We start from the raw sequence: 22,442 nt of genomic DNA, 5'->3' as shown, positions 1-22,442 counted from the left end.
CCAGACAAGCATTTCTTAATAACATTATATCTACGAAAAATGTCAAAAAGCATAACATACGTGTTACTGCTAAAACCATTTTCTAAATCAATCCATACACCCTTATTCAGCTGGCGACCTCTCGGAAGAGTTATCAGATCATGAAGTTAGCACCCTAACCCCTCGCAGAATTCCACACTCCAGTATCCCAAATTTGTATCGAAACAAAAACACAAAATGAAATGAGCAATACATATATCACAATCCATTTGAAGTCACTGTCATCCCTTATAACATATATTTTCCTCTGGGAACTGGTAATTTACCCTGTGGAACACGTGATTCAAAAACAATATGTTAAATCAAAAATAAACTAATTCGAATAACTAACTAACAACTTAGAATTACAACTCTTTATAACTCCCTACGGAAATAATAATAATCTCCTAAAGTAATGGTAGTTTTGATAGAGACTGGTGTTTCTCATTCATTTTATAATTAAATCCCCATTTCGATCAGACTTCATAAGACATTTTAGGATACAGGGCATTCGACCCCATTTAAAATGTTTCCTCTCCCTTTTCTTTCCCTGTCCTTCAGAAACAATTGAAATACCTTTCAAAACATGTCCATCCTTCTGCATACCCAATTTAACCGAATTGAAAAGACCCCATTCGATAAATCCCACAGTATCAACACACCACTGACACACATTCGTAACCAGTAAATGGTGTGTGCTGGTGAACCGTAGGTCCAGAACACACATGAACAAGCCTCACTTATTATCTGGAACTCGGTTATGGCTTAATCCAGATACGTTAATACCTAAAACGGCCAAATATCACTAACTGCACTCCCCTCACAATCTCCGGGGACCTTCCAACGAAAAATAACAAAACCCCCTCTTCTGGAAAAGAGTGTACATTTCGTTAGCATTCACTGTGCTACATTTTAATCAGCATAGTATTAATTATAAACCAAACCTGTTATTTGTAAATCCACTGTCCTTTCTCCAATCATTAAATGTTTGTTTTAATCCACCCCATCCTTTATTTCGCATGTACTACCCTTCGACAAGGCAACATTATCTCGCCACCGAGTCTAACGATTCACTGGTCTCTTTTCCCCATGATTCTCCATAACCACCTCACCACATAAAAAAATGAAAAGTTAATTTTAGGTTTGATAACCCCTATACCAATACCTCGTGACTCCTCCACCCTTTCAACCATCCTAGAAATATTTTCCAGAATAAAGACGACATAAAATGTAAATATATTTTAAAAATAAAACCACAAAATATCTCATGATATAAAAAAAAAAAACCCAAGGCTTTCTGAGTTTGCAAGGAGTGTTTGGCAATATATTTTAAATGTGTTACCTTTAGAATTAATTCCCCTGGCATTTCGCCTAGATTCTTCAACCCCAAATACATTTTCCTGTGGCAAATTTAGCCCATTTCCCGTCGTAAGGAAACCGCTATATTTGAACCCTGGCCTCTACTAAAAAGTTAGGTAAAATGTGATCTCATACGTCTTCCATCATATAGAAACTGTAATCTCTATGAACCACTAATCGATCGAACAGAGACTATACACCGCTAGGTGAAAGTGCCATTCCTGCTACTTTCCAGAGTATTTGTTGTTGCCGTTTTCAAAACGACGCAAACGCTTGCCTGGCAGCATTTTCTACGAATACAGCAGGCTCCATACCCACTTTACACTCCCTTTTCCAATGACCAATAGCCCCACACCTTAAACAGGACTCGGTCTCCCTACGCTGTGATGCATTTCCGCTACATTTCATTGTCTTATCTTGGCCATTGAAACTATAGTTAGTGCTTTTCTCTATGGCCCTATTAACCCCTCGCATGTCGGCGAGGTTAGCAGAGCTATATTCCACTCTCAAAACATCGTCTTGAATTAAATCTACTACCTCTGCAATTACCGTTTTGATCACAGGGTTCAAACCTGCCATCAAAGCAGAACTGCAAATTCTATCAATACACTCCCGTTACGTCTTTCTGTGGCAGAGTCCTGGTACTCATTCCGGGTTTATCGTGATGCACTTTTTGTTGATAGAATGCTGACATCAAAACGCTGTTATATTGAGCTTTTGATTCTGGTTTTATGTCTTTGTGCCAAGTCATAATTGCCTCCCTGAAGTCTTTATTTGTTTTGAATTCTCCGTCAGCAGGAAAATGTTGTCCAATTTTCTCAAATTTTCTCAATTTGTCCCATATTCCAGCCGAATTGGTAGAATGCTTGTGCGCTTCTTTCAGAGCCTCCATGGCTTGATTAAAATCCCTAGCTCTGTTCTACAGGGAGAATCAGAGCCGTTTGTCGACATATCAATAGTTATTATTCCATAAACTCTCCCGACGGTGTCCAAGGTATTTTAGATTCCTTCACTCCCGTCTATAATACACACCTTCTATTAACTAGTTGACAAGTTAGCGCTACACACTTCCCCGGATAATAATTAATTGGTCATGGCACTTAATACCTTGTATTAGAACCGATACCATAGCGTCTGAAAATGTATTACTGGAGAATACGGATTACTTAATGTCCTATTCCAGTACATCCTCAAATATCACTATTATTGATAACCCGCATCATCTCTCATGTCTCCCTCTCCCCATAGGGCATAAACCAACCTCTCTCCATATTGATACTGCTACTACACGTAAATGAGCCTTCAACAGTTTCTCCCCTTATACATACTCTCACATGCAATTGTTTCCCCTGCACTCAGCCCCTCCCAAGCTTCATCATGGCACCCCTCATGTCTCTTGTGTAACTAATGTTCCTATACTCTGAGTATAACAAATGTTCAAAGTTTACTCCAGAATCCAACAATACACACATGCACAATCCATGTCTCAACTGTCTCAAGGCTTAAAAATAACCCTTCCTTAACCTGTCTCCTCCCAATCTACACTGTTTGAAGTGGATTTAACAAGTGACATCAATAATGCATCATAGGCTGACCAAGTGAAAGCTATGTTATGGAAAGAGCAGGTGTTTTTAATGTTTTGTATACTCATTGTAGGTATTTTGCTGTAGACTCACTCAGCACTGCAGAGTTTCTGCCAGGCCTCGTGGTACTTCACAGGCTCCTCCTGCAGTGTATTTGGCTCTAGGTCTGCAGAGTCGATGAACTGCCAGAGGAAGACTGAGGGTCAGTGGGAGGTGGGTGGAATAAGAACATGACATACAGTAATCGTCATTTTTATTATAACATAACAAATAAGGCCATATTTAACACAGTCCATTAGAACAGAGCTTCTCATAATCCTCGTCTAAGGATACGCAAGGTTTGGTTAGCACAAAAGATAACATCAATGCCACCGATGTAAGCAGAGTCGTCTCTTCCTACACACAGATGCTGTGCGTAGGGAACTGCAGTCGCTCCAAAGAGGGAGCATGGGTGAATGTGACTGTGTTCCATACCTTGATCTCTAGTTTGTGGTTGATGGCGAGGGCTGAGTGCTCCAGGGCCTTGATGACAGAGGCATATGAGTCAGAGAACTTTGTGTACTTCCCTACCAGGGCGATGGACACATGTTCCAGGAGTCGGTCAGACCTGAGAGGAGACAGTTTAGTTCCAACATGTTCCGAGGACCCTGGGGTATTAAGTCAATATGTATTTTAGACTAAAACATGGTAAATACTCAATCAAACCAGGGTGAGACTCCCAATACAGTATGGGGAAATTCCAACCCAAGTTAATCGTGCATAAATGGAACATAATTCCCTTTTTATGCACTTCTCTCTATACGCGCACTCTGACCTTGAACTAAAGCATGAGAATAGCATGCTATTCAACCGCTTTTCACTTTGGGTGGAGATCAAAGGAATTAAGGTGCGTCGGAGGTGTGTCTAACAGTATTCTGACCTTGACTTAATTCCCTCATAATTCCACCACCTTTAGGCACGATGAAATTATGAATAAGGTCGAGCAACTTGTCAGTTCTAAGGTGAACATCTACTTTATTTTATCAGATAGAAATATCAACATTCTCCATGCACTGTAATTTACAAATTGATAAGAGCTATTGATAAGAGCTAGGTAAACATGTAAGTTGTTTGGATGAGGGGATCGTAAATATAAATTACAATATTGTTTTAGACCTATTTTAACTTATGATCGCTGGAGACTGTATTGACAAATCTGAACCCAGTCATATTGAAACACACACACAGACACAGATAACATACGCAATATACACACATGCACGCATGGATTTTGTGTTGTAGATTTGTGGTAGTAGAATAGTGGCCTGAGGGCACAGACTTAATGTGTTGTGAAACGTATTGTAATGTTTTAAAAATTGTATAACCGCCTTAATTTTGCTGGACCCTAGGAAGAGTAGCTGCTGCTAAATATCTGTATGCAACCAATAAAATTGTATTTTATTTGCTGCCTTGGCAGCAGCTAATGGAGATCCATAATTAATGCAAAAATGGCAGCAAACTGAAGCAAATCAATATAATCACCTTTTCCAAAGTGACCTACAGTGGGGGAAAAAAGTATTTAGTCAGCCACTAACACTTCAACTATGACAGACAAAATGAGGGAAAGAAATCCAGAAAATCACATTGTAGGATTTTTAATGAATTTATTTGCAAATTATGCTGGAAAATAAGTATTTGGTCAATAACAAAAGTTTATCTCAATACTTTGTTATATACCCTTTGTTGGCAATGACAGAGGTCAAACGTTTTCTGTAAGTCTTCACAAGGTTTTCACACACTGTTGCTGGTATTTTGGCCCATTCCTCCATGCAGATCTCCTCTAGAGCAGTGATGTTTTGGGGCTGTTGCTGGGCAACACAGACTTTCAACTCCCTCCAAATATTTTCTATGGGGTTGAGATCTGGAGACTGGCTAGGCCACTCCAGGACCTTGAAATGCTTCTTACGAAGCCACTCCTTCGTTGCCTGGGCGGTGTGTTTGGGATCATTGTCATGCTGAAAGACCCAGCCACTTTTCATCTTCAATGCCCTTGCTGATGGAAAGAGGTTTTCACTCAAAATCTCACGATACATGGCCCCATTCATTCTTTCCTTTACACGGCTCAGTCACCCTGGTCCCTTTGCAGAAAAACAGCCCCAAAGCATGATGTTTCCACCCCCATGCTTCACAGTAGGTATGGTGTTCTTTGGATGCAACTCAGCATTCTTTGTCCTCCAACACGACGAGTTGAGTTTTTACCAAAAAGTTATATTTTGGTTTCATCTGACCATATGACATTCTCCCAATCTTCTTCTGGATCATCCAAATGCTCTCTAGCAAACTTCAGACTGGCCTAGACATGTACTGGCATAAGCAGGGGGACACGCCTGGCACTGCAGGATTTGAGTCCCTGGCGGCGTAGTGTGTTACTGATGGTAGGCTTTGTTACTTTGGTCCCAGCTCTCTGCAGGTCATTCACTAGGTCCCCCCCGTGTGGTTCTGGGATTTTTGCTCACCGCTCTTGTGATCATTTTGACCCCACTGGGTGAGATCTTGCGTGGAGCCCCAGATCGAGGGAGATTATTAGTGGTCTTGTATGTGTTCCATTTCCTAATAATTGCTCCCACAGTTGATTTCTTCAAACCAAGCTGCTTGCCTATTGCAGATTCAGTCTTCCCAGCCTGGTGTAGGTCTACAATTTTGTTTCTGGTGTCCAGCTCTTTGGTCTTGGCCATAGTGGAGTGTGACTGTTTGAGGTTGTGAACAGGTGTCTTTTATACTGATAACAAGTTCAAACAGGTGCCATTAATACAGGTAACGAGTGGGAGACAAAGGAGCCTTTAAAGAAGGGGTCTGTGAGAGCCAGAAATCTTGCTTGTTTGTAGGTGACCAAATACTTATTTTCCACCATAATTTGCAAATAAATTCATTAAAAATCCTACAATGTGATTTTCTGGATTTTTTTTCTCATTTTGTCTGTCATAGTTGAAGTGTACCTACAGTGCCTTGCGAAAGTATTCGGCCCCCTTGAACTTTGCGACCTTTTGCCACATTTCAGGCTTCAAACATAAAGATATAAAACTGTATATTTTTGTGAAGAATCAACAAGTGGGACACAATCATGAAGTGGAACGACATTTATTGGATATTTCAAACTTTTTTAACAAATCAAAAACTGAAAAATTGGGCGTGCAAAATTATTCAGCCCCTTTACTTTCAGTGCAGCAAACTCTCTCCAGAAGTTCAGTGAGGATCTCTGAATGATCCAATGTTGACCTAAATAACTAATGATGATAAATACAATCCACCTGTGTGTAATCAAGTGTCCGTATAAATGCACCTGCACTGTGATAGTCTCAGAGGCCCGCCAAAAGTGCAGAGAGCATCATGAAGAACAAGGAACACACCAGGCAGGTCCGAGATACTGTTGTGAAGAAGTTTAAAGCCGGATTTGGATACAAAAATGTCCCAAGCTTTAAACATCCCAAGGAGCACTGTGCAAGCGATAATATTGAAATGGAAGGAGTATCAGACCACTGCAAATCTACCAAGACCTGGCCGTCCCTCTAAACTTTTAGCTCATACAAGGAGAAGACTGATCAGAGATGCAGCCAAGAGGCCCATGATCACTCTGGATGAACTGCAGAGATCTACAGCTGAAGTGGGAGACTCTGTCCATAGGACAACAATCAGTCGTAAATTGCACAAATCTGGCCTTTATGGAAGAGTGGCAAGAAAAAAGCAATTTCTTAAAGATATCCATAAAAAGTGTCGTTTAAAGTTTGCCACAAGCCACCTGGGAGACACACCAAACATGTGGAAGAAGGTGCTCTGGTCAGATGAAACCAAAATTGAACTTTTTGGCAACAATGCAAAACGTTATGTTTGGCGTAAAAGCAACACAGCTGAACACACCATCCCCACTGTCAAACATGGTGGTGGCAGCATCATGGTTTGGGCCTGCTTTTCTTCAGCAGGGACAGGGAAGATGGTTAAAATTGATGGGAAGATGGATGGAGCCAAACACAGGACCATTCTGGAAGAAAACCTGATGGAGTCTGCAAAAGACCTGAGACTGGGACGGAGATTTGTCTTCCAACAAGACAATGATCCAAAACATAAAGCAAAATCTACAATGGAATGGTTCAAAAATAAACATATCCAGGTGTTAGAATGGCCAAGTCAAAGTCCAGACCTGAATCCAATCGAGAATCTGTGGAAAGAACTGAAAACTGCTGTTCACAAAAAAAGTTTGAAATATCCAATAAATGTCGTTCCACTTCATGATTGTGCCCCACTTGTTGTTGATTCTTCACAAAAAAATACAGTTTTATATCTTTATGTTTGAAGCCTGAAATGTGGCAAAAGGTCACAAAGTTCAAGGGGGCCGAATACTTTTGCAAGGCACTGTATGATGAAAATTACAGGCCTCTCTCATCTTTTTAAGTGGGAGAACTTGCACAATTGGTGGCTGACTAAATACTTTTTTGCCCCGCTGTATATGAAATGCTGGCCTTATAACTTCAGATGAAATTTGGAGACCCAAGCTATAGGCTTCTGCACCAATGACAGTATAGCGCCAAACCTAGAGTTGATTTATGATTTCTAGAATGTTTTAATTATTTGCCCGGACTTTTTACTGTATTTCTTTAAAAACAATTTGTATAGTGTTAAATATTTTATTTCACCTTTATTTAACCAGGTAGGCTAGTTGAGAACAAGTTCTCATTTGCAACTGCGACCTGGCCAAGATAAAGCATAGCAATTCGACACATAACACAGAGTTACACATGGAATAAACAAAACATAGTCAATAAGACAGTAGAACAAAATAAAACAAAAAGTCTATATACAGTGAGTGCAAATGAAGTAAGATTAGGAAGTTAAGGCAATAAATAGGCCTTGGTGGTGAAGTAATTACAATATAGCAATTGAAACACTGGAATGGTAGATGTGCAGAAGATGAATGTGCAAGTAGAAATATTGGGGTGCAAAGCAGCAAGATAAATAAATAAATACGGTATGGGGATGGGGTAGGTAGATAGATGGGCTGTTTACAGATGGGCTATGTACAGGTGCAGTGATCTGTGAGCTGCTCTGACAGCTGGTGCTTAAAGCTAGTGAGGGAGATGTGAGTCTCCAGCTTCAGAGATTTTTGCAGTTCGTTCCAGTCATTGGCAGCAGAGAACTGGACGGAAAGACGACCAGAGGAATTGGCTTTGGGGGTGACCAGTGAGATATACCTGCTTGAGCGCGTGCTACGAGTGGGTGCTGCTATGGTGACCAGTGAGCTGAGATAAGGCGGTGCTTTACCTAGCAGAGACTTGAAGATAACCTGTAGCCAGTGGGTTTGGCGACGAGTATGAAGCGAGGGCCAACCAACGAGAGAGTACAGGTCGCAATTTTTATTTATTTATTTATTTTACCTTTATTTAACCAGGTAGGCAAGTTGAGAACAAGTTCTCATTTACAATTGCGACCTGGCCAGATGGTGACCTGGCCAGCAGTGGTGGGTAGTGTATGGGGCTTTGGTGACAAAACGGTTGGCACTGTGATAGACTGCATCCAGTTTGTTGAGTAGAGTGTTGGAGGCTATTTTATAGATGACATCACCGAAGTCGAGGATCGGTAGGATGGTCAGTTTTACGAGGGTATGTTTGGCAGCATGAGTGAAGGATGTTTTGTTGCGATATAGGAAGCCAATTCTAGATTTAATTTTGTATTGGAAATGCTTAACGTGAGTCTGGAAGGAGAGTTTACAGTCTAACCAGACACCTAGGTATTTGTAGTTGTCCACGTATTCTAAGTCGGAGCCGGGCAGTGATCGGTTGAATAGCATGCATTTAGTTTTACTTGCGTTTAAGAGCAGTTGTAGGCCACGGAAGGAGAGGTGTATGGCATTGAAGCTTGTCTGGAGGTTAGTTAACACAGTGTCCAAAGAGGGGCCGGAAGTATACAGAATGGTGTCGTCTGCGTAGAGGTGGATCAGAGACTCACCAGCAGCAAGAGCGACCTCATTGATGTATACAGAGAAGAGAGTCGGTCCAAGAATTGAACCCTGTGGCACCCCCATAGAGACTGCCAGAGGTCCGGACAACAGACCCTCAGATTTGACACACTGAACTCTATCAGAGAAGTAGTTGGTGAACCAGGCGAGGCAATCATTTGAGAAACCAAGGCTGTTGAGTCTGCCGATGAGGATGTGGTGATTGACAGAGTCGAAAGCCTTGGCCAGATCAATGAATACGGCTGCACAGTAATGTTTCTTATCGATGGCGGTTATGATGTCGTTTAGGACCTTGAGCGTGGCTGAGATGCACCCATGACCAGCTCTGAAACCAGATTGCATAGCGGAGAAGGTACGGTGGGATTCGAAATGGTCGGTAATCTGTTTGTTAACTTGGCTTTTGAAGACCTTAGAAAGACAAGGTAGGATAGATATTGGTCTGTAGCAGTTTGGGTCTACAGTGTCACTCCCTTTGAAGAGGGGGAAGACCGCGGCAGCGTTCCAATCTTTGGGAATCTCAGACGATACGAAAGAGAGGTTGAACAGGCTAGTATTAGGGGTTGCAACAATTTCGGCATATCATTTTAGAAAGAGAGGGTCCAGATTGTGATTTGGGTAAAGGGGAAATGGTGGGGGCTTTGGCGGGTTGCTGTGGAGGGTGCCGGGCAGTTGACCGGGGTAGGGGTAGCCAGGTGGAAAGAATGGCCAGCGGTAGAGAAATGCTTATTGAAATTCTCAATTATAGTGGATTTAGCGGTGTTGTGTTTCCTCGCCTCAGAGCAGTGGGCAGCTGGGAGGAGGTGTTCTTATTCTCCATGGACTTTACTGTGTCCCAGAACGTTTTTGAGTTAGTACTACAGGATGCAAATTTCTGTTTGAAAAAGCTAGCCTTAGCTTTCCTAACTGACTGTGTATATTTGTTCCTAACTTCCCTGAAAAGTTGCATATCACGGGGGCTATTCGATGCTAATGCAGAATGCCACAGGATGTTTTTGTGCTGGTCAAGGGCAGACAGGTCTGGCGTGAACCATGGACTATATCTATTCCTAGTTCTAAATATTTTTAATGGGGCATGCTTATTTAAGATGGTGAGGAAGGCACTTTTAAAGAATAGCCAGTCATCATCTACTGAAGGGATGAGGTCAATGCCATTCCAGGATACCCCGGCCAGGTCAATTAGAAAGGCCTGCTCGCAGAAGTGTTTTAGGGAGCGTTTGACAGTGATGAGGGATGGGCGTTTGGTCGCAGACCCATTACAGATGCAGGCAATGAGGCAGTGGTCGCTGAGATCTTGATTGAAAACAGCAGAGGTGTATTTGGAGGGCGAGTTAGTGAGGATGACATCTATGACGGTGCCCAGATTTGGAGTTGTACCTGGAAGGTTCATTGATCATTTGTGTGTGATTGAGGACATCAAGCTTGGATTGTAGGATGGCCGGGGTGTTAAGCATGTCCCAGTTTAGGTCACCTAATAGCACGAGCTCAGAAGATAGATGGGGGGCAATCAATTCACATATGGTATCGAGGGCACAGCTTGGGGCAGAGGGAGGTCTATAGCAAGCGGCAACAGTGATAGACTTGTTTCTGTAAAGGTAAATTTTTAGAAGTAGAAGCTCGAATTAACCACTATAGGTAGCCACCGTCAGTTATAACGACAAATGTATAAATGTCACTGACTTGTGTTAGTTTCCTTACATTTTGCATCATTCTATTACATCATTAGTTTACCTTTCTTTCCACTGTCACACTCATGTCGTTGTTTATAAGAATCGCTAGCAATAGTGGATCATATTAGGCTAACGTACACTACATGGCAGGAAGTATGTAGACACCCTTTCAAATTAGTGGATTAGGCTATTTCAGCCACACCCGTTGCTGACAGGTGTATAAAAATTCAGTTAGTAAAATTTCTGCCCTGCTAGAGCTGCTCCGGCCAACTGTATGTGCTGTGATTGTGAAGTGGAAACGTTTAGGAGCAACAATGGCTCAGCCGCGAAGTGGTAGGCCACACAAGCTCACAGAACAGGACCGCCAAGTGCTGAAGTGCCTAGCGTGTAAAAACCTTCTGCAACACTCACTACCAAGTTCCAAACTGCCCCTGTGCACAAAGCGAGGTCCATACAGAAATGGCCGACAGGACCGTTGTCATCACAGTTCCATGATTAGTAAGGATTATTAGGGTAGATTTATAGGACTAATGTGCATTTTTTATATTTCCTGGATTGAACAATTTAATATGGCAACTTTCAGGATGAATCAATGTATGCAGTTTTGTCCTTGAGCTGTTCTTGTCTATTGATGTTCTGTATTATGTCATTCTGTATTATGTTTCATGTTTTGTGTGGACCCCAGGAAGAGTAGCTGCTGCTTTTGCAACAGCTAATGTGGATCCTAATAAAATGACAAAATACCAACAAAAAAAACACTATTTTTGATTCATCAATATATTTTGTGCGTAAAGACTCTCCAAAGTTTTTATTTTTACAAATTATTATTCATAAATACTTTCATAACACTAAATAATATACAAGATCAGAGTATTTTTTACATCTACCAATTGGTGCTGAAAATGAGAAGTCTATTTAGGCCCATATGGCTTTCTGGCTTTTTGATCCCTAATATTCTTAACTGTAAAAAAATGTTTTATGTACACCACATTTAAAGGGGTGGCTTTAGATAACTGCACTGAAAACCCTCTTGAATGAAAACCCAGCGAGAAAATCTGATGGCCAGCAAGTGAGAGGGATTTCAGCAGTTGAATTACATTTATTCTGCGCACGCAAGGGTACCACACCTGCAAAGCCCACTACGCACCTGCATAAGGTCAGTCTGAATACCAACTACTGAGAAGTGAGTCTGAATCTTGCCCTATGTCAGCATGTAGTAAAAATCTAAGTTCCACAGTAACCTTATCATATGTTGTACTATAGTGATGTTACATTTAATACCGGAGCTCCGAGGCATGCGTCGAAATCACAGAGCAGTCTACTTGAAAGCAGTGTGCTGATGCCTGTATCACTTTATCAGAGGCACGAGATCAATGATGTCCTAAGCTTTGTTTAGTTGCACAACCAACTGACTGGTTTGTTATTGCTTTTGGTTGAAGACAAAAAGGCTACACTACGTGCGATATTTGCCACCACTGTACGCTGTATTGAGTAAAGCCTTGAATAATGAACCTACAGTATTTCAACACAATGGGCTGGAAAGCCTCAATACTTCAGGAAGCTTTGTTTCCCATCACTATTGTACTACAGCAGAGTAGTGCTACATTCAGAAGCCTATTTCTGCCAAAAACAGTCCAACTGGACTGGGGGCCAGGGGTCCCATTCACCTGTCGGACATCTCCTTCCACTTGGTGAGCATCTTCCTGGCCCTCATCTCAATAGGCAGGTCAAGCCGCTGGCAGATATAGCCCACCACCCCCTGCTCCTCCAGTAGTAGGGGTACTCTGTAGATGGACGACACATCTGCCACGCAGATCACCTGGGGACAGGGAGAGAGAAAAGCATAAGAATCGGATTATGTTTTTTCAAAAGTATATGAAATGTTGCTGGTTGACGTTACTTTTTTCCGGGTTGTGTTCATTTAGGCACGCAATGGAAAACGGAAATTCGTCACGGACAGAGAAGGCCTTACCTGCGTGGGCTCTACGTGACAAAACATGGAGATCTTTTCTTTGACAGCGTTCTCCAGAGGTGTCGCACAGCGGCACATGATCTGAAAATACATTAGGAGAAACACATAGTTAGCCAATTCCAAGAGTCCCAAGGCAAAAGGATGAGGGAGTATCTAACTCACCAGATCTGGGGAGAGTCCTAGTCCACGGAGCTCTCGGACACTGTTCTGAGTGGGTTTCGTCTTCTGTTCTCCTGTGGCACTGGGCTAAAGGCAGACAAAATGAAATTTCAGTTCTCAGTTAAGCATCATTGTAAAACCTTTTACTTGAAACACAACTGATGTACTTTTGAGACGAAGTTAAAGTGTTCATGATGTTTTACAATGCTTATGCAAAAGACTGTGTTTTGATTCAATTGTGTGTGTGTATGTACTAATTCAGTAAAGGGCTGACAATGTTTTGGACATTTTTGGTACAGATGTGCTTTGTCACAACGCTGAAATCGGCTTTCAAACAAGCCTTACTCTGCGTGTGTGTGTTAAAGCTCTTACCTGTGGGACTAAGCTGACATGAATGTTGCAGAAGTTATCCCTCTTCACCTTGAACTGGAACTGTCTGAAGGCCTCGATAAATGGCATGCTCTCAATGTCTCCCACAGTGCCTCCCAACTGTCAAAACAGGACACAGCCTGAGACCTCAACATTCACTAGGCAAAAACGCAAGAAACCATCTGAAAAGGTTAGGTACTATCTGAACTGCTCGATTTCCATTGCACAACATTTTGAAATGTGTTGCTACAGTGTGCCCTAATGAATATGACCCAGCTTAACAATCCCTGGCTGAAACCAGACACCAACAACAACTTCATGGGGACAATCACAATGGCCTATAATGAATGACCCATAATAAGACAAACTTGACTACGCTGTGGCTCGTACCTCTATAACACAGACTTGTGGCTCCACCCCATCGTCATCCACTGAGATCTTGGCCTGCTTCACCACCCACTCCTGAATTGCATCTGTGATGTGTGGCACCACTGAGATAAGAGAGAAAACATCAGCAAAATAGAATCAGCATCCACAGAAACTCGAGATCAGCATAGAAAAAAGGACTACGGAGAGACCCTTACAAATCAACACAACAACTAGGAGTGATGTCATAGGTTTCCAGGTGTTGCCCTAATCCCAATGCCCCTTGCCTTGCGGAGAACCCTTGATCTCTCGCTCACCCTGTACAGTTTTGCCCAAGTAGTCTCCCCTCCTCTCCTTGTTGATGACAGACTGGTAGATTTTGCCCGTGGTCAGGTTGTTGTCCCTGGTTAACCTGATGTCCAGGAAGCGCTCGTAGTTTCCTAAATCCAGGTCCACCTCACCTCCATCGTCCAACACAAACACTTCACCTAGATGGGTGATGCAGCTCAAGTCAATTAGATAGGCATGCATTGGCCTAGCCCTCACAGATTAAATGCTTTAGTCTGAGAGAACTCACCACCCAAATGCACTCACCATGTTCATAAGGTGAGAAGGTGCCAGCATCAATGTTGATGTAGGGGTCGATTTTGATGGCAGTCACATGCAGACCACAGGACTTCAGGATTAAGCCCACACTACTGGCAATGATGCCCTTGCCAATTCCGGATATGACACCTCCAGTGACCAAAATGTACTTCATAGTGGCATGTGAAACCTAGAAACAAAAATAGAAGATGACAATCAATGTTAGGTTAGTGCTGAGCGATTAACCAAAATGTCTGTTATTGTACCGTTTTTAAAACAACTGAGACATCGGTTCAATTGTTTTTTTCTGTGACCTCAAGGTCGGGACAGGGATCAGAAAACCAGTCAGTATCTGGTGTGACCACCATTTGCCTCACACAGCATCTCCTTCGCATAGAGTTGATAAGGATGTTGATTGTGGCCTGTGGATTGTTGTCCCACTCCTCTGTGCAAAGTTGCTAGATACTGGTGGGAATTGTAACACTTCGATCCAGAGCATCCCACACATGCTCAAATGGGTGACATGTCAGGTGAGTATGCAGGCCATGGAAGAACTGGGACATTTTCAGCTTCCATGAATTGTCTATAGATCCTTGCGACATGGGGCTATGCATTATCATGCTGAAACATATGATGGCGGAGGATGATTGGCATGACAATGTGCCTCAGTATCTCGTCTGCGCATTCAATTTGCCATCGATAAAATGCTATTATGTTTGTTGTCCGTAGCTTATGCCTGCCCATACCATTGCCCCAAAGTAGCGGTTGGGTTCTCGGTTCACAACATTAAAACCACTCGCCATCTGCCCAGTACAGTTGAAACCAGTATTAATCTGTGAAGAGCACACTTCTCCAGAGTGCCATTGGCTATCGAAGGTGAGCATTTGCCCACTGAAGTCGGTTACGACCCTGATGAGGACGACAAGCACGCAGATGATCTTCACTGAGACGGTTTGTGTAGAAATTCTTCAGTTGTGCAAACCCCGAGTTTCATCAACGGTCCGGATGGCTGGTCTCAGACGATCCCGCTGTTGAAGAAGCCAGATGTGGAGATCCTGGGCTGGCATGGTTACACGTGGTCTGCGGTTCTTGCAGACATTCCTGCAGTCAGCATGACAATTGCACACTCCTTCAAAACTTGAGACATCTGTGGCATTGTGTTGTGTGGCAAAACTGCACATTTTAGCGCAGCCTTTTATTGTCCCCAGCACAAGGTGCACCCGGGTAATAATCATGCTGTTTAATCAGCTTCTTGATATGCCACACCTGTCAGGTGGATAGACTATCTTGGCAAAAAAGAAATGCACACTAACAGGGATATAAACAACTTTGTGCACCAAATTGTGCGTATAGGACATTTCTGGGATCTTTTATTTCAGCTCATGAAACCAACACTTACAGTGCCTTGCGAAAGTATTCGGCCCCCTTGAACTTTGCGACCTTTTGCCACATTTCAGGCTTCAAACATAAAGATATAAAACTGTATTTTTTTGTGAAGAATCAACAACAAGTGGGACACAATCATGAAGTGGAACGACATTTATTGGATATTTCAAACTTTTTTAACAAATCAAAAACTGAAAAATTGGGCGTGCAAAATTATTCAGCCCCTTTACTTTCAGTGCAGCAAACTCTCTCCAGAAGTTCAGTGAGGATCTCTGAATGATCCAATGTTGACCTAAATGACTAATGATGATACAATCCACCTGTGTGTAATCAAGTCTCCGTATAAATGCACCTGCACTGTGATAGTCTCAGAGGTCCGTCAAAAGCGCAGAGAGCATCATGAAGAACAAGGAACACACCAGGCAGGTCCGAGATACTGTTGTGAAGAAGTTTAAAGCCGGATTTGGATACAAAAATATTTCCCAAGCTTTAAACATCCCAAGGAGCACTGTGCAAGCGATAATATTGAAATGGAAGGAGTATCAGACCACTGCAAATCTACCAAGACCTGGCGTCCCTCTAAACTTTCAGCTCATACAAGGAGAAGACTGATCAGAGATGCAGCCAAGAGGCCCATGATCACTCTGGATGAACTGCAGAGATCTACAGCTGAGGTGGGAGACTCTGTCCATAGGACAACAATCAGTCGTATATTGCACAAATCTGGCCTTTATGGCAGAGTGGCAAGAAGAAAGCCATTTCTTAAAGATATCCATAAAAAGTGTTGTTTAAAGTTTGCCACAAGCCACCTGGGAGACACACCAAACATGTGGAAGAAGGTGCTCTGGTCAGATTAAACCAAAATTGAACTTTTTGGCAACAATGCAAAACGTTATGTTTGGCGTAAAAGCAACACAGCTGAACACACCATCCCCACTGCCAAACATGGTGGTGGCAGCATCATGGTTTGGGCCTGCTTTTCTTCAGCAGGGACAGGGAAGATGGTTAAAATTGATGGGAAGATGTATGGAGCCAAATACAGGACCATTCTGGAAGAAAACCTGATGGAGTCTGCAAAAGACCTGAGACTGGGGCGGAGATTTGTCTTCCAACAAGACAATGATCCAAAACATAAAGCAAAATCTACAATGGAATGGTTCAAAAATAAACATATCCAGGTGTTAGAATGGCCAAGTCAAAGTCCAGCGCTGAATCCAATCGAGAATCTATGGAAAGAACTGAAAACTGCTGTTCACAAATGCTCTCCATCCAACCTCACTGAGCTCGAGCTGTTTTGCAAGGAGGAATGGGAAAGAATGTCAGTCTCTCGATGTGCAAAACTGATAGAGACATACCCCAAGCGACTTACAGCTGTAATCGCAGCAAAAGGTGGCGCTACAAAGTATTAACTTAAGGGGGCTGAATAATTTTGCACGCCCAATTTTTCAGTTTTTGATTTGTTAAAAAAGTTTGAAATATCCAATAAATGTCGTTCCACTTCATGATTGTGTCCCACTTGTTGTTGATTCTTCACAAAAAAAATACAGTTTTATATCTTTATGTTTGAAGCCTGAAATGTGGCAAAAGGTCGCAAAGTTCAAGGGGGCCGAATACTTTCGCAAGGCACTGTATATTAGTTTAGCACAGAAAATGTGCTCATTAACTACGATGACCAAAATCCATTGCGTATGTACTTTTCCGGTCTGTGTGGTGGACAGATCGAGAGGGATAGAGAGCAGTTGCTTCGAGAGGTACCTAAGTGATTGATAATTTGGTACTCAGCATTCATAAAATTATGCCTCATTTACATTGAAGAACTACTAAAATAGTGTTTTTGTCAGACAGCATAGGCAGCAGCAGCTCTATAGAAATGAGATTATGACTTGGAATGAAATAATAAAGTCATCAAATAAACCGAAATGTAATAGACACAATTTAAATATTTTATTAAAGTAATGTGAATAGATTATGGTTAATAAGTGAGAAGTTAACCATCATGAGCCATTTATTATTTGTTTTATTCTGTGTTAAAGCATTCAACCCACAAAATGGATAGTGTATTTAATGTTTAAAACAATCTTACGAAACCAAAAACCGGGATTCTTTTTTAATAATAGAACAGAAAACGAACAGACCTCAAAAATAATTTATCGCTCAGCACTACTACAGATAAAGATTTGACTATCCTACCTCCTACTATACTAGTCTAAGCAGTTTTAGCCAACATCTGTTTGGTGAGTAGGTCGGTCTAGGCTTAATGATTCTGATGAAAATACGCTTTATCAAAATAATGCTTTTGCATATTTTCAGTGTGGAACCCGTCTATGTTTAGGGGGGTTATAGCCTAGGCTAATCAATTCTAAATGGCACTAGCAGTTTGCAAAGTCCTAAATTGAAAATAGACGGCATGCAATTATTACCAAATCCAAACTCATTGTTGTGACACATACACTATATATACACAAAGGGACATCCCTTCAAATTAGTGTTCGGCTATTTCTGCCACACCCGTTGCTGACAGGTGTATAAAATCGAGCACATAGCTATGCTATCTCTATAGACAAACATTGTCAGTAGAATGGCCTTACTGAAAAGCTCAGTGACTTTCAACATTGCACCTTTCCAACAAGCCAGTTCATACATTTCGGCCCTACTAGAGCTTCCACGGTCAACTATAAGTGGTGTAATTGTGAAGTGTAAACATCTAAGAACAACAACGACTCGGCCGCAAAGTGGTAGGCCACACAACCTCACAGAACGGGACCGCCAAGGGCTGAAGCGCATAAAAAACGTCTGTTCTCGGTTGCAACACTCACTACCGAGTTCCAAACTGCCTCTGGAAGAGACGTCAGCACAATAACTGTTCATTTGTAGCTTCATGAAATGCGTTTCCATGGCCGAGTAGCAGCACACAAGCCTAAGATAACAATGTGCAATGCCAAGCAAAATATCAGTCTCAACGTCAACAGTGAAGAGGCGACTCCGGGATGCTGGCCTTCTAGGCAGAGTTCCTCTGTCCAGTGTCTGTGTTCTTTTGCCCATCTTAATCTTTTCTTCTTATTGGCCAGTCTGAGATATGGCTTTTTTTCCTTTGCAACTCTGCCTAGAAGGCTAGCATCCCGGAGTCGCCTCTTCACTGTTGACGTTGAGACTGGTGTTTTTAATGAAGCTGCCAGTTGAGGACTTGTGAAGAGTCCGTTTCTCAAACTCTAATGTACTTGTCCTCTTGCTCAGTTGTGCACCGGGGCCTCCCACTCCTCTTTCTATTCTGGTTAGAGACAGTTTGTGCTGTTCTGTGAAGGGAGTAGTACACAGCGTTGTACGAGATCTTCAGTTTCTTGGAAATGTCTTGCATGGAATAGCCTTCATTTCTCAGAACAAGAATAGACTGACGAGTTTCAGAAGAAAGGTCTTTGTTTCTGGCCACTTTGAGTCTGTATTCGAAACCACAAATGATGATGCTCCAGATACTCAACGAGTCTAAAGGCCAGTTGTATTGCTTCTTTAATCAGAACAACAGTTTTCAGCGGTGCTAACATAGTTGCAAAATGTTTTTTTAATGATCAATTAGCCTTTTAAAATTATAAACTTGGATGAGCTAACACAACGTGCCATTGGAACACAGGAGAGATGGTTGCTGATAATGGGCCACTGTACGCCTATGTTGATATTCAATTAATAATCAGCAGTTTCCAGCTACAATAGTCATTTACAATATTAACAATGTCTACACTTTATTTCTGATAAATTTGATGTTATTTTAAATAGACGAAAAAATGTGTTTTTCTTTCAAAAACAAGGACATTTATAAGTGACCCCAAACTTTTGAATGGTAGTGTATAGTGCACTTGATTTGCTCATCGGTCCCACTGGGAAGGTTAGAGTTTGAACCTTCAGACACATTAAATGAGTCAAAATGGGAACACCACCTATCTGGTGCAGAAGGCAGCTGAATCGTGCACCTACCGCCCACAGCGATGAATGAAAAAATACAAATTGGAACACAAGACTTCAGCATTGTTTTTTTTGCAGAAATGTTTGGCGATCGACTATGAATGTCTTGGAGATCAACCGGTTGGTGGCCAACGGTGTAGAGGGAACGGTCAAAATGCAATTGAGTGAGTGAGACACGGAGGGGAAAGGGAATTTAGGGAGAACTGTGTGATGCTTGCCTTTGTTTCTTTTTGGTTGTGGTGCGCAAACCATGTACAACTGGAACACTAGAGTCAAAGCAAAGTAACGTTGTCTTCCAGACAAAATGACAAATTTTTTGGGGAACAAGCCACAAAGCACATTCCACCAAATAGTTTTATAGGATTTTTTAAAATCTCTGGCTAAAGATGCACTATGCAGAAATCGCTCCGCCATTTCCTGGTTTCTAAAATTATAATAGTTTGCCTATTTTCAGTTTGTGGCAAAACAAGCAATGTGTAGTGTGAAAGATATTTTCCATAACCAAAAATATTGTATTTTCAGCTGTTTGAAACTGGAGTACAAAACTAAGTAAAAGACAAAAAGCTAAACTTAAGAACGGGAAGCATAAAAATAGCGCACATAGAACAGATTTACTGCTTCTTACATGCTGACCACAAATAAATGAACACATACATGTTATGCACCCACTCTGCTTGCGAGCATCTGCGTAGACAGGCGCTAAAATAGAATTTGGTTCTAAACTCACCAAAAAAAGAAACGTCCTCTCACTGTCAACTGTGTTTATCTTCAGCAAACTTAACATGTGTAAATATTTCTATGAACATAAGATTCAACAACTGAGACATAAACTGAACAAGTTCCACAGACATTTGACCAACAGAAATTGAATTATGTCCCTGAACAAAGGGGGGGTCAATATCAAAAGTAACAGTCAGTATCTGGTGCGGCGACCAGCTGCATTAAGTACTGCAGTGCATCTCCTCCTCATGGACTGCACCAGATTTGCCAGTTCTTGCTGTGAGATGTTACCCTACTCTTCCACCAAGGCACTTGCAAGTTCCAAGACATTTCTGGGGGGAATGGCCCTAGCCCTCACCCTCCAATCCAACAGGTCCCAGACATGCTCAATGGGATTGAGATCCGGGCTCTTTGCTGGCCATGGCAGAACACTGATATTCCTGTCTGGCAGGAAATTATGCACAGAACAAGCAGCATGCCTGGTGGCATTGTCATGCTGGAGGGTCATGTCAGGATGAGCCTGCAGGAAGGGTACCACATGAGGGAGGAGGATGGCTTCCCTGTAACACACAGCGTTGAGAATGCCTGCAATGACAACAAGCTCAGTCCGATGATGCTGTGGCACACGGCCCCAGACCATGACGGACCCTCCACCTCAATCCCGCTTCAGAGTACAGGCTTCGGTGTAACGCTCATTCCTTCGACGATAAACGTGAATCCGACCACCACCCCTGGTGAGACGAAATCGCGACTCGTCAGTGAAGAGCACTTTTTGCCAGTCCTGTCTGGTCCAGCGATGGTGGGTTTGTGCCCATAGCCGACATCGTTGCTGGTGATGTCTGGTGAGGACCTGCCTTACAACAGGCCTACAAGCCCTCAGTCCAGCCCCTCTCAGCCTATTGCGGACAGTTTGAGCACTGATGGAGGGATTGTGCGTTCCTGGTGTAACTCGGGCAGTTGTTGTTGCCATCCTGTACCTGTCCCGCAGGTTTGATGTTCGGATGTACCGATCCTGTGCAGGTATTGTTGCACGTGGTCTGCCACTGCGAGGACGATCAGCTGTTCGTCCTGTCTCCCTGTAGCGCTGTCTTAGGCGTCTCACAGTACGGACATTACAATTTATTGCCCTGGCCACATCTGCAATCCTTATGCCTCCTTGCAGCATGCCTAAGGCACATCCATGCATATGAGCAGGGACCCTGGATATCTTTCTTTTTGTGTTTTTCAGAGTCAGTAGAGAGGCCTCTTTAGTGTCTTAAGTTTTCATAACTGTGACCTTAATTGCCTACCGTCTGTAAGCTGTTAGTGTCTTCACAACTGTTCCACAGGTGCATGTTCATTAATTGTTTATGGTTCATTGAACAAGCATGGGAAACAGTGTTTAAACACTTTACAATGAAGATATGTTAAATAATTTGGATTTTTACAAATTATCTTTGAAAGACTGGGTCCTGAAAAAGTGACGTTTCTTTTTTTGCTGAGTTTATTTGTCACGCTCAAGTCCTACTTCTCCCATCTCCTCATTGGTTTTTAGGTGCATATACCCACGTGGCTGATTGAAAGATGAACAGAGTTCCACACTCCAGTCGGGTCTGGTAATGCACCTTAAAGTTGGTCGCCAACTGCCATATAAAGTCAAAATAAGAAGAAGCCTGAAGGAGGAGAGATGACTAGAAACAAATTCAGTTTACTGTTTTATCTGTGGATTAATTGTCATAGTAGAGTACCTTATGCATGAGGCAAAATAACAACCCAATGTTTATATCCCGGGACCAATTAGCTAGCAACAGCAAGTTAGCCCTCTAAATTGCCATTAATGTTTAATGCTTTTCGACCTGTCCCCAAATTAATAAAATTGGTTCAGAGTTTGTTTTGATATTTCAACATGCATGTGGGGGAACTAAATCAACGTGCATGTGTTGTCTGGTCAGCATGTAAAGTTGAACTTCATTCTATTTTTGAAGCATGATGCACTGCCAGTTCCGCCTCTCCCATCTCCTCATTGGTTTTTCGAGGGCATATACCCACATGGGTGATTGAAAGATGAACAGAGTTCCACACACCAGTCCAGTTGGTGGCAGTAATGCACCTTAGTTAGTTGCTGAAGGGGGAGTGATTACTAGAAACTAAGTAGGTTTCCCCTTTTATCTGTGGATTAGTTAGAGAACACATGATTTCATGTGTCAAATTATACAAAGATTCGGAAAAATGGAACATGTGCATTTCAATGTTTAAATCACAAGACAAATGAGCTAGCTAGCTCGCTAAATGTCCATGAATATTTTGGCTTGTCCCCAAATTAATATAGTTGGTTCAGA

The 22,442-nt window shown here is 42.2% G+C and overlaps 1 protein-coding gene across 4 annotated transcripts in view; it reads right to left on the bottom strand.

Moving 5' to 3' along the window:
• The window catches only part of ctps1b (CTP synthase 1b), a 33,028-nt gene that overhangs the window by 7,897 nt on the left and 2,689 nt on the right, over positions 1-22,442 (bottom strand). For all 4 annotated transcript variants that reach the window (XR_016494660.1, XR_016494661.1, XM_021596594.3 and 1 more), the window contains exons 2-10: positions 14,074-14,254; positions 13,797-13,967; positions 13,504-13,604; positions 13,117-13,233; positions 12,748-12,831; positions 12,586-12,666; positions 12,281-12,432; positions 3,435-3,567; positions 3,054-3,142 (exon numbers count right to left, since the gene is read on the bottom strand). Coding sequence is in view for 2 of the 4 variants with exons in the window: in XM_021596594.3 (XP_021452269.1) it covers positions 3,054-3,142; positions 3,435-3,567; positions 12,281-12,432; positions 12,586-12,666; positions 12,748-12,831; positions 13,117-13,233; positions 13,504-13,604; positions 13,797-13,967; positions 14,074-14,239 (1,094 nt within the window). In the remaining 2 variants the exon portion in view is untranslated. The remainder of the gene's footprint in view (positions 1-3,053; positions 3,143-3,434; positions 3,568-12,280; positions 12,433-12,585; positions 12,667-12,747; positions 12,832-13,116; positions 13,234-13,503; positions 13,605-13,796; positions 13,968-14,073; positions 14,255-22,442) is intronic.

The sequence above is a fragment of the Oncorhynchus mykiss genome, chromosome 3 (assembly GCF_057628025.1).
Source record: "Oncorhynchus mykiss isolate SJ-2025 chromosome 3, ASM5762802v1, whole genome shotgun sequence".
Taxonomy (NCBI): Eukaryota; Metazoa; Chordata; class Actinopteri; order Salmoniformes; family Salmonidae; genus Oncorhynchus; species Oncorhynchus mykiss.
Note: the sequence above shows the minus strand (reverse complement) of the source record. Positions and strands in the feature narration are given on the sequence as shown.